Below are 13,024 nucleotides of genomic sequence, written 5' to 3'. Positions count from 1 at the left end.
AGGATAACCTATGTATGATATTGATCTATACATAACTGCTGTAGTGGAATTGTTAAGGACAGAATTGTAAGCTAGGGATCTATTCCTTTTACTCCTTAATTTGTTGAGGATGTTATCAACTAAAGTAGGGGAATAACCATTACTATATGCAAGTTGTTTGATAATATCTAATTCTGAATTGAAATTAGTATCTGATAATGGTAGACTAAGTAAACGATGGATGTAGCAATAAAAGGAAGCCATCTTCTGTTGAAAAGGATGGTTAGAAGATCTAGGGATGGTATGGTCAGTCTGAGTAGGTTTTCTAAAGACTGAAAAAATTAATTTACTGTCCATCCTAGTTAAAGTAAGGTCTAGAAAATTTATAGACTTGTTGGACTCGGTTTCTAGAGTGAAATTTATAGCTGGATGTAAATTGTTGAGCAAATAAAGAATATTTTCAGCATCTGTAGAATTGCCATCTATAATAGCCAATACATCATCAACATACCTGAACCAGTATAAGATTTTTTGGAAAGAGTTTTGGTTCGAAGAATTATTATCAAATATGTTAACCTCGAGGTTGTTAAGAAACAAATCTGCTAGCAAAGGTGATAAAGGATTACCCATTGCCAAGCCTTGTGATTGTCTATAAATAATATCGTTAAAGGTGAAGAAATCTTGCGATAAACAAAATTTAAGTAAATCCAACAAGTGAGGAATTGAAACTCTATTAATATTACTTTTAATAAGTAAATTCTCCACTATAGGAATGGTCTCATCTCTAGGTACATTAGTAAACAAATTACTTACATCAAAAGAAACTAGAAAGAAGTCTCTAGGTAAGTTTAAAACTGACAGCTTATTTACTAAATCGGTAGAATTTTTGACAGAATAAGAAGGTTGTAAAGTTATTGTAGATTGTAAAATGGAATTAATGAATTTAGACAATGTAACAACTGGTGTGTTGTAAAAGCTAACCACTGGTCTCATAGGAACATTCGGTTTGTGAATTTTTGGTAAACCATATAGTCTAGGTATTTGAGGATTTGACAAAATGAAGGTTTTTTCTTTCGTTTTATGTAATTGTAGGAAATCTTTATGTTTAGATAAGGTATTTTTTAGGTTAGTGATTAATTTATTTAGAGGATTTCTATCTAAAATGTCAAAGTTGTTATTTCTCAAAAACTCTTCAGTTTTCTGAACATAATCACTATGATGCATGATGATGAGGCAGTTGCCTTTGTCAGCTTTAGTTATGATGAGGTTATTACTTTTCAGTTTGAAGGATAATTGTCTAATCAAATGGAGTTGTTTAAAACATTTGGTTTTAATGTTATTAACATTGTTATTAAATTTGATCAGATCTTTTTGTAAAGAAAGAAAACAATTGCTTTTCAAGTTAGTTTTAGAGATGTTGTCTAAAGGTAAGCTTTCTATAATGGTATCAATATCAACTGAAAATTCCTCAACCATTTTATTGTTAAAAGGTACTAGAGTAGAGAATTTTAAACCTTTGGACAGAAAATCAAGTTCTTTATTAGTGAAAGAGCAAGTTGACAAGTTAACTGTACGTTTGTGAAATCTAAAATTAAAGGAACCCATCAATCTATTAGTGTTTTGACTATTACTGTTGAGATTATTTTTCTTTTTTATCAAATTGTGAAGCTTATTATTTACTCTATTGAATTTAGACTGTTTTATGTACTCTAAATTATCTAAATGATTAGCTACGGAATCTCTGAAATTATCAAACGGAACCTCTCTTACAATGTTGTCATAAAGTATTTTAAGCTGAACATTAATCTTATCTAAATGTGCATGATGTTTACAAAGTTCTTTTTGAAGAAATTTCCTTTCTATTTGTGACTTAAAATTAAGAGTAGCAGGAAATTTCTTCAAAAAGAACTTTGTAAACATCATGCACATTTAGATAAGATTAATGTTCAGCTTAAAATACTTTATGACAACATTGTAAGAGAGGTTCCGTTTGATAATTTCAGAGATTCCATAGCTAATCATTTAGATAATTTAGAGTACATAAAACAGTCTAAATTCAATAGAGTAAATAACAAGCTTCACAATTTGATAAAAAAGAAAAATAATCTCAACAGTAATAGTCAAAACACTAATAGATTGATGGGTTCCTTTAATTTTAGATTTCACAAACGTACAGTTAACTTGTCAACTTGCTCTTTCACTAATAAAGAACTTGATTTTCTGTCCAAAGGTTTAAAATTCTCTACTCTAGTACCTTTTAACAATAAAATGGTTGAGGAATTTTCAGTTGATATTGATACCATTATAGAAAGCTTACCTTTAGACAACATTTCTAAAACTAACTTGAAAAGCAATTGTTTTCTTTCTTTACAAAAAGATCTGATCAAATTTAATAACAATGTTAATAACATTAAAACCAAATGTTTTAAACAACTCCATTTGATTAGACAATTATCCTTCAAACTGAAAAGTAATAACCTCATCATAACTAAAGCTGACAAAGGCAACTGCCTCATCATCATGCATCATAGTGATTATGTTCAGAAAACTGAAGAGTTTTTAAGAAATAACAACTTTGACATTTTAGATAGAAATCCTCTAAATAAATTAATCACTAACCTAAAAAATACCTTATCTAAACATAAAGATTTCCTACAATTACATAAAACGAAAGAAAAAACCTTCATTTTGTCAAATCCTCAAATACCTAGACTATATGGTTTACCAAAAATTCACAAACCGAATGTTCCTATGAGACCAGTGGTTAGCTTTTACAACACACCAGTTGTTACATTGTCTAAATTCATTAATTCCATTTTACAATCTACAATAACTTTACAACCTTCTTATTCTGTCAAAAATTCTACCGATTTAGTAAATAAGCTGTCAGTTTTAAACTTACCTAGAGACTTCTTTCTAGTTTCTTTTGATGTAAGTAATTTGTTTACTAATGTACCTAGAGATGAAACCATCCCTATAGTGGAGAATTTACTTATTAAAAGTAATATTAATAGAGTTTCAATTCCTCACCTGTTGGATTTACTTAAATTTTGTTTATCGCAAGATTTCTTCACCTTTAACGATATTATTTATAGACAATCACAAGGCTTGGCAATGGGTAATCCTTTATCACCTTTGCTAGCAGATTTGTTTCTTAACAACCTCGAGGTTAACATATTTGATAATAATTCTTCGAACCAAAACTCTTTCCAAAAAATCTTATACTGGTTCAGGTATGTTGATGATGTATTGGCTATTATAGATGGCAATTCTACAGATGCTGAAAATATTCTTTATTTGCTCAACAATTTACATCCAGCTATAAATTTCACTCTAGAAACCGAGTCCAACAAGTCTATAAATTTTCTAGACCTTACTTTAACTAGGATGGACAGTAAATTAATTTTTTCAGTCTTTAGAAAACCTACTCAGACTGACCATACCATCCCTAGATCTTCTAACCATCCTTTTCAACAGAAGATGGCTTCCTTTTATTGCTACATCCATCGTTTACTTAGTCTACCATTATCAGATACTAATTTCAATTCAGAATTAGATATTATCAAACAACTTGCATATAGTAATGGTTATTCCCCTACTTTAGTTGATAACATCCTCAACAAATTAAGGAGTAAAAGGAATAGATCCCTAGCTTACAATTCTGCCCTTAACAATTCCACTACAGCAGTTATGTATAGATCAATATCATACATAGGTTATCCTTCAGATAATATAGCCAAAATCCTAAATAACATCCCCAACCTTAAACTATCATTCAAATGTAAGGAAAATATCAAATCTATTTTTTCTCATACCAAAGATAAAATTGGAAAAACATCAAAAAGTGGTATATACAAATTGTCCTGTGGAGACTGCCCTGTTACTTATGTGGGGAGAACTATGCGACCTTTGGAAACACGGATCAAAGAACATTTGTCTAAGATTGACAAATCTAGTTTTGGCAATCACTTACATGCTTCTAAACATAACTTCAGTCCCCAAAGAGATAGTAGGATTCTACATAGTATACCCATTAACAACTATACAAAAATGAATTTATTAGAAGACTTAGAAATTAGCAGGGAATTAAAAAGAAATCCTCAAAATTGTGTTAACACCCAGGTTCAATTAAATTGTAAATTTGATCCAATCTTTAAGAAGTTTCTTTAATACTGTTATATTCAGCATGCCCAACAATTGCTCTAGTTTTTTGAACATTACTTTATAACATATTTGAATTTTCTTTCATTGATTACAATAAGTAAATATTTTCGATTTGTCTTTTAATAATAATATTGTTTTCAAACAGTTTTGGAACTCTGAGCTTGTCCAACGGTGCTTCTCCTTGGTTTTCATCTATCTCACTTCTATATTTGGTCAGAACTGACTGGTTGTTTGGATTTTTTTAATAATTAATAATACTTTGATAATTTGATTATTTTCACATTTAACTTTACTTTAAACTTAACAATTGTCATTTAAATTTAACTTCAGTTTTTCATATTAATTTCATTAATTAGTAACCTACATATGACAACTTAGTCATTTTCAAAAAATTTTAAATAATTTTAATAACACAGATGTCGCTAGGAACTATTGTTTCCGTCAGCAGCCTGTCGTTTTTGAATATTGTCAGTAACAGCTGTTTGTAAGAATGGTAGCCATTTTATAAAAAACACATTAAATGTGATTTTTTAAACATTTAAGGGTTTTTACCCTAACCAGTGGTTATATCCCTGGGTTTATTTTAAACTAAAGAATGTGTTTGTTCGAAGTTTTCTCTTCTTTTGAGGTTTTTACACCTATAAGACGTAAGTTTCACTTTATAATTTTTATGAATAAGATTTTTCAACTTAGTCTTTTTATAGGATAGCTCTGATGATGGCATAATATGCTGAAAGTACTTAGCTGATTTAATAAATTTATTTACACACTATCAGTCTTTTGAAAACATACACCAGTTCCTGTTTAGATTTATATAGAAGTGTGTACAAGTCAAACAGTCTTTTTCTAATCTTTTATAAGACTAACAATTGTAATGCTTTGTTCTCTATTTTAAATTGAATATATTTTATTCACCACTTCAAACATTGGGTGCGTTCGGACGACCTCAGCAGTTGACTGTAAGCGCAAAGCGGCTTAGTGGTTGTATTCAACGGCAATAGGTAACACTTAGTAAATGTCACAACAGCTGATTTCCAGCGGATATGTCTGAATTATACCGCTTACTCAGCTGTCCAACTGCTGAGGTCATCGGAACATACATATTTAGTTCCTTTTGCTATCCTATGCACGCAAGATTAAATAAAATTCAGTGCTCGATATCTGCCTTTTATTTCGTAAAATTACCTTTTTAGTTGAAATTGGAGTTGCCCTAGGTTCTGACTTAAGAATCTTGACATCCTGAGTCATTTCAGCAAACTTCATCACATGGACATTCTCCTCCATATCAGATAAAGAAGGATTTACACAGACTATCATTTGCACACTTCCATCTCCTTCAAAATAATTTTTAAAGAGATAAGTAAGTCTACTATCACGATAAGGTACCACCTTATTGCCCTTATGACGCTGATTTTCTCTAAGGATCTCCAGACAGGTCCTCAGGTTCATTAGAGAATTGTTTATGCAGCTAGCTTCTTTTAACCTAACGATAAGAAGTTATTAAATTAATATTTATTGACGGAAAACTCCATTTTACAACTAAAATTAAACATTGAACACAAGTTAACTTACATTACTTACAATTAAACTAACGACATCAAAAAAAAATTTTGAAATCAAATTAAAATAATTCACGTGAAATAATCCTTTTAAAAGCATTTAGTGTGACTCCCATAAAGTCTATATTTGGAAACTCATTTACACTGGAAACAATTCTATTTAAAGGCATATTTTCTGCATGACGTGTATTGCACGATCTAGCGGATAGCAAGTGACATCTTCTCAAATTCCTAGCTGGAACATAAAAATCTATTCGACCCAGAATGCTAGGTGCAACAATAATACCATTTAACACCTTAAATACGAAATTAAGGTCAAAGTATCGCCTGCGATCCTCTAGACGGTGCAAACGAAACATCTGCATGACCTGACTGGAATTCAATTGCATTCCTCTAGTACCTAATCTATACCGCAGATATCTAACGAATTTATTTTGAATCGATTCAATTCGATATTTGTGATTCTCATAACTTGGACTTCAAATCACTGAACAATACTCTAGTAATGAACGAACATAACTCAAAAATAATCTCACAATTACAAACAAATTATTAAAATCATATGACATTTTGATGACTAACCCTAATGTCCGATTAGCACGCGCAATAATGACATCATAATGGTCCACGAAACTTAGCTTACTATCCAGTAACACACCTAAATCCTTAATTACCTGAACCCTAGATAAATCCACATCTCCTATCTTGTATTTAAAATCACTGGTGGTCTTATTACGTGAAAAAATAATATATGAGCATTTCGAAGCATTCAATCTAAAATTATTTTCCTGGCACCAATGTACTAAAGAATCCAAGTCTCTCTGCAAACCCTCACAATCAGATTCTGACCTAATGCATTTAAATATCTTTAAGTCGTCTGCAAATATCAGATATTCAGATTTAAAGTTCCTACCAATATCATTTACCAACAACAGAAAAAGCTTAGGACCCAAATGGGAACCCTGCGGAACCCCTGACACGGCTTCAAATCCATTAGAAACACATCCTGCTGATCTTACTTGCAATGTTCTTCCTTGCAAATACGAAGTAAACCAAGCTAATAAAGAACCAGTGATACCAAAGTTTCTCAGCTTTGTAATTAAGACATTTTGATCTAGTAGGTCAAAGGCCTTACTGAAATCGGTGTATATAGAGTGCACCTCGTAACCCTCATCCATTGCTGTACCTATACTATCGATATACAAAAAGAGGTTAGTGAGAGTAGAATGTCCGCCTACAAATCCATGTTGGTTGTCCGTAATAATGTTCCTAAAACAATTATCCAAACTTGGCAAAACCATTTTTTCAAATACTTTAGATAAGACTGACTGAATACAAACTGGCCGATAATTTTTGATATCACTATGATCTCCTGCCTTGAAAATAGGACACACAAAGGAATGTTTCCATCTGTTCGGGAAAATTCCCGTCTGGAGAGATTTATTAAGAACATATACTAATGGTTCACACAAGGACACTGCACTTTCTCTTAGGAACAAATTCGGTATCAAATCAGGGCCAGGCCCTTTATTGACATTTAATGACAACAACACATTCAGTAAATTGTCGAAAGTGACTTCGAGGTTACTAATTTCCACCTCCAGCTGTTGTGAGAAAATTTCATTACTCTCCAGGTTATCCAGAGATTTACCATTAAAACTGCTGTATACAGTACCAAAATGTTTCGCAAACAACTTATAATGTTAAAATAAACAAGAAATAAATAAAACAAAAAGATTGTAAAGGATACCGCACACATCTTATGGAAAATATAATGCCACTCAAATAAAATAATATTTACATGAATAGATTCGTCTCGAAATTACAATCATTTCATGTCATTGCGCCAACTATTTTGATTAATAAAGGCGTAAATTGATATGAATAAATCTAAGAGGCTTGCTCTTATCTTATAGATAATAAAGTAGGTATAATTTAGTCAATCATACAAAAGTATATAGTTCCTCTAATCGGCTTAGCTCACTCTGGGAAGCTGTTTTTAATAGCCACTAATCCTCGTTTTTTTTAAATAGGAGCAGTAATTCAAATTTACCGCGCCATAATGTTTGTTTGTAATTGGTCCAAACACAGGCAAATTTACTCCACTAAATTAAAAAAATTTGTCACATTTACTAAATTTTGACATTAATGACATTTAAAATTCATAGGTTAACTAAGCTACATGTGTTTTATGTCATATTTCCTTAATTTTTAGATTTTTAGTCGCTGCTTATTTAAAAAACAGTTGTTTTTAAAACTTTTTAGCGACATATTAGTATAATAATATAATATTTATGAATCACTATCGAAGACCGACATGATCAACCAAAAAAGAAGATGGATCTGGTTATTTCTTTAGTGACATTATTGGGTGTGAATCTGTCGTTTAAATTTACTAATCCTATTGAAAAATTGATCCATAGATTAATAGTAATTATGAATATCAGTTTTATGAACTTGTAATTTCAATAAACTTTAATTACAATTTGCACAATTGTTAATCAAAATTCAAATATTTGTAATTTCGAGACAAATCTATTCATGTAAATTTTATTGCATTTTTTTCCATAAGATATGTGCGGTGTCCTTTTGTTGACCAGGATAGATCAGTTTGAAAGAATATAAATGTAAAATAGAAGAAAACATAATACAGTAGAACCCCGATTATCCGTGTGCGGATTATCCGGGCTGCGGATTATCCATGCTATGACTTTCTATTACTCAAATGGCATTTTTCGTAAATCACCGTAGTCACTGTAAATCACTCGACTTAAACCCTACACGCCGAGAAGAAGACTCATAATGAAAGATTTATTTTTTCTGTTATCTTTTTACGGTAGGTACATATGCATGTATCTACGTACATATTATATATGACAAATAAATGTTTAAATTATTTGTGCATTTCAATTATCCGTGCCAACGTCCGGTCCCGATAGCCCGATCAGGGAACACAACATTTTACGAAAACCTCCAAAAAAATAAAGGAAGGATGAAAATTTGGGAATAGATAGTTGAAATTGTCCATTATTATATAAGAAAAAGTTTACAATTCTACATCCCCTCCATTTTACAAAAATTGGAAAATACGGGGTGAAAAATATTTTCCGGGTGTGAAAAAATATATGTTCAAAATAGGCCCGGAATTGGATAAAATGACTAATTCTTAGCAACTTTTGCTCTATAGAGTTTTTTCACTAAGTCAATACTTTTCGAGTTATTTGCGAGTGAATATGTTCATTTTTAACAAAAAAAAAACATGTTTTTGGACGGTTTTTCGCAGATTACTCAAAAAGTAAGTACAGTGGAACCTCGATAACTCGGATTAATCGGGACCGCGACCGATCCGGGTTATCGAAAATCCGAGATAGCCGGAGAATATGGTAAAAATTAATAAAATACGGTATACTTACAGATAAACTCCGTTAGAATTGAAATAACATGAAATATATTTATAAATATGCACAGTATTACCTACTCATTAAAATTACTAAAAAAAACACCAAACCCAAACGTAAGCCAAATGGAAGCGAACAATACAAGACACACAATACTAAAGACCATTGTTTATAAAAGAATTTTTTAAATAGTCTTTCCTAAACAATGCTGACAGTTTGAAATAAAAAGGAATAGATACTACAGACAGGTGGCTGTTGTTTCTGCGGCGTGTGCTATGAGTCATTTTTAATATCGTATAGTTCAAATTACACACATAAGTACACATTATCTCTCAAATATTATATTACATACATTTTTATTGTTAAAAGGTTTGTCTGATAATTAATTATTTTGATTGGAAATAAGCCACAATTAAATTGAAAAATACAAAATATTGAAAATCAAAATGTTTATCTGATGAAAATCGGTCCGGGTTAGCCGGACTTCCGGGTTATCGGGGGCCGACTTATCGGGGTTCCACTGTATTCTAACAAAAAAATATTCTTAGTAAAAATCTAGCTTAAAAAAAATTGAAAAAAATGGTGTACGCGTGAGGTCCACAGACCCAGTAGAAGCAGAGTTGTAGCTAATGAAAAGTAGGTTCTTCTTCGTCAAATTCCAAATCGAATATTTCAATGTGAAATAACCAAAAAACAGAGCACTTTTCGGGGAAAATTCATTATAACTTTTTTAAAGTGTTTAAAAAAGGTTTATTTTTGTTTCTTAAAAAAACTTCCAACATTAAAAATAAGTGAGTTACGCTCAAAATATTGTTGGTCCCTTTTATTTTTTGGTACAAAAATCGCGAAAATCACCCCCTAATTAGCTTCCCAAATAAAATTAATCGTTACCGCTTCACAAGTTACTTTACTTATGTATTGTTTATATTATATATAAGTTCCATTGGTTGAAAGTGCTCATTTTTGAAAAAAATTGGGTTTAAAATAAAGCTTTTTTTAATTTTTAATAAAAATGGAATTGTTTATGGAATTAACTTAAAAATTATTAGTAATACCAAAAATCTTAAAGAGTAATAAAATGTACGTTTTGCTTTTCTGGATATTTTTTCTTTTTTTGTTTTCTTGTTAGACAAAAATTGGTTATGCTATGGCTGTTCAAAATTTGCCTAAACTCGTGATTAGTTACTCGTTCAAGCCATTTTAACTACAGCTTTTCAAAAATAAACACTTTGAACCGATGAAACTTACAGATCATATAAATAATACATACGTAAAGTAACTTGTGAAGTGGTAATGATAAAATTTATTTGTGATGCTAATTAGGGGGTGATTTTCGCGATTTTTTTAGCAACAAATAAAAGGGACCAACAATATTTTGAGCGTAACTCACTTACTTTTAATGTTAAAAGTTTTTTTAAAAAACAAAAATAAACCTTTTTTTAAACACTTTAAAAAAGTTGAAATGAATTTTCTCCGAAAAGTGCTCCGTTTGTGGGTTATTTCACATTGAAATATTCGATTTGGAATTTGATGAAGATGAACCTACTTTTCATTACCTACAACTCTGCTTCTACTGGGTGTACAGACCTCAAGCATACGCCATTTTTTCAGTTTTTATAAGCTATATTTTTGCTATGAATATTTTTTCGCTGAAATACTTACTTTTTGAGTTATCTCCGAGAAACAGTCCAAAAATTAGTTTTTTTGTGTTAAAAATGAACATATTCACTTGCGAATCACTCGAAAAGTATTGACTTAGGGAAAAAACTCTATAGAACAAAAGTTGCTTAGAATAAGTCATTTTATCCAATTCCAGACTTATTTTGAATGTATATTTTCACCTTCGAGAGGGGGTATTCCCCTCCATTTTTGAAAAATGGAGGGGATGTAGAATTGTAAACTTTTTCTTATATAATAATAGACAATTTCAACTACCCATTCCCAAATTTTCATCCTTCCTTTATTTTTTTTGGGGTCAGATTGTTCTTTGATCGGGCTATGAGGAGCACGGATAATCGGGGTTCTACTGTATTCATTTTCAAATATTTTCAAACATTTTCATTTTCAAATATTTAAAATAATTCAAAAGAATATTGATTGAAATATTGTACTACAGATATTACCAAAAAATTATAATTAAATACATACCTTGCTCCTGTATTTTGAGTCCTATTGCTCCTTTCAGAACCTGCTAAATCTACTAAACTCAACTGGGAGACAGTAAGGAAGTTCCTCTCTGGTATAACAACTTTTCCTTCCCCATTTGTTGTTATTTTTTCCAGCTGTGCAACTCTAATATTAAATACGGAATGACTACGACTAGACTCAGAATTCAGATTGGTATAAGCCATCTTTTTACGTTTTTGACCTATTGCAAACAAATCAAATGCTTCTTGGGCTGTTTTAACTTCTACCTCTACAACTCCATTTACATACATATTACGATTTTGGTCTTCTCTCAATATTTTGTTTTGTAAAGTTTTCCCACTAGTAGAATCATCCAGTAGATCACAAACATTGTTATTGTATATTTCTACATAAGAAATAAATACTGCATAGGCATTCATCTCGTTTAAAACAGGGATTCTGTTGCCATCATTGGTAAATACTTTATCACCATTGACTTTCCTAGCACTTTTAGGAGTCTTAGAATTAAATCGATTTTCTGATAATCTGTCTTGCGTGGCATCTTCTTCAGTTTGTATTTCAAAACCATTCATTCTGTCTGATTTTATAATGAATTTTGGTGTTTGAAATTCACCAACGGAGTTAAATATGGTGTTGATGCATCTGGGCATTATTCCTGGGTTATTGTGATCACCTAAAACCATAAATATATACTTAAGTACATATAGGATCTTCATTATTTATCCAAGTTTTAATTTTAGAAAATAATCTACATGTACCTAAATAGATCTGCTTGAAAATATTTAATTTGTATGTCAGTGGAATTGTCCTGGAACAGTATTTAATTTATATGTAGTGCAGTCACTGAAAGTCGATATGAGCTATTACCTCCGATGTTATCGAACCATCGATTTGCATGAAAATTAGTGAGTGGTTAGAGGATATCTCAAGGAACAAAAGTGACATAGCACCAACTTGCGCTATTACCCTAGGGGTGGACGCCACGCTTTCTTGGCGGTGAAAATTATTTTATTAAAAATAATCCTGTAAATCGACAGGGGGACAAATTCTAATCAAAATTTGTTATATAAGTTAGATAGATAGATAGAATTTATTCGTCTAGAAATTTATAAAATGTATACAACATTACACAAATTTATCTGACTAATCAAAAAAAATATTATATGTTATACAAATGTAAACACCTTAAAAAATTAGTACATTAAAATTTACAAAAAAAAATACGTTACAAGAAACACATTAAAAATTTAAAAATTCTTCAATACTGTAAAAAGCATGGCTAACTAGAACTGTTTTTAGATTTTGTTCAAAGCATTTAATAGTGCCAAGATGCATCTTATGTGTCACCGACATGTCACTGAACTTATTAAAACATTTGATTTTAGTTATTAAAGTAAATCAACACTTTTTGAGTTATTAAAGATCAAAGAATTTCCAAAGAGTTTCAAGCGGTTTTTCATAAACCAATAACTCAAAAACTATAAGATAAAAAAGATCAAGGCAGATTTTGTTTATATTTGATTCAAAGTTGGACCACCATCTCCATATAGCTATTTCAGCATCCTTATGCCTCATAGGTGAAGCTCAGAAGTCTCAACTCTGTCTCAAAAACTATAAGTTTTACTAAAAGCTTATTATTACCAAAATTGATGATAATAAAAAATCAAATAAAACATATACAGTAGAACCCCGATTATCCGTGTGCGGATTATCCGTGCTATGATTTTCTAGTACTCAAATTGAATTTTTGAGGTTTCATCGAAATAGCGTCACCGT

The 13,024-nt window shown here is 30.8% G+C and overlaps 1 protein-coding gene and 1 long non-coding RNA gene across 2 annotated transcripts in view; one reads left to right on the top strand and one right to left on the bottom strand.

The window, feature by feature from the left end:
- LOC114325884 (kinesin-like protein KIF23) overlaps positions 1-13,024 on the bottom strand; it is a 35,806-nt gene that overhangs the window by 14,680 nt on the left and 8,102 nt on the right. The window contains exons 2-3 of the mRNA XM_028274019.2: positions 11,249-11,921; positions 5,329-5,626 (exon numbers count right to left, since the gene is read on the bottom strand). Of these exons, the coding sequence (XP_028129820.1) occupies positions 5,329-5,626; positions 11,249-11,921 (971 nt within the window). The remainder of the gene's footprint in view (positions 1-5,328; positions 5,627-11,248; positions 11,922-13,024) is intronic.
- LOC126879160 (uncharacterized) lies at positions 4,394-5,301 on the top strand. Its single transcript, XR_007695995.1, has 2 exons — positions 4,394-4,790; positions 4,848-5,301. It is a non-coding gene; the product is annotated as an uncharacterized LOC126879160 (long non-coding RNA).

Source organism: Diabrotica virgifera, chromosome 1, assembly GCF_917563875.1.
Source record: "Diabrotica virgifera virgifera chromosome 1, PGI_DIABVI_V3a".
Taxonomy (NCBI): domain Eukaryota; kingdom Metazoa; phylum Arthropoda; class Insecta; order Coleoptera; family Chrysomelidae; genus Diabrotica; species Diabrotica virgifera.
The sequence above is the reverse complement of the archived record's forward strand: the minus strand, read 5'-3'. Positions and strand labels throughout refer to the sequence as shown.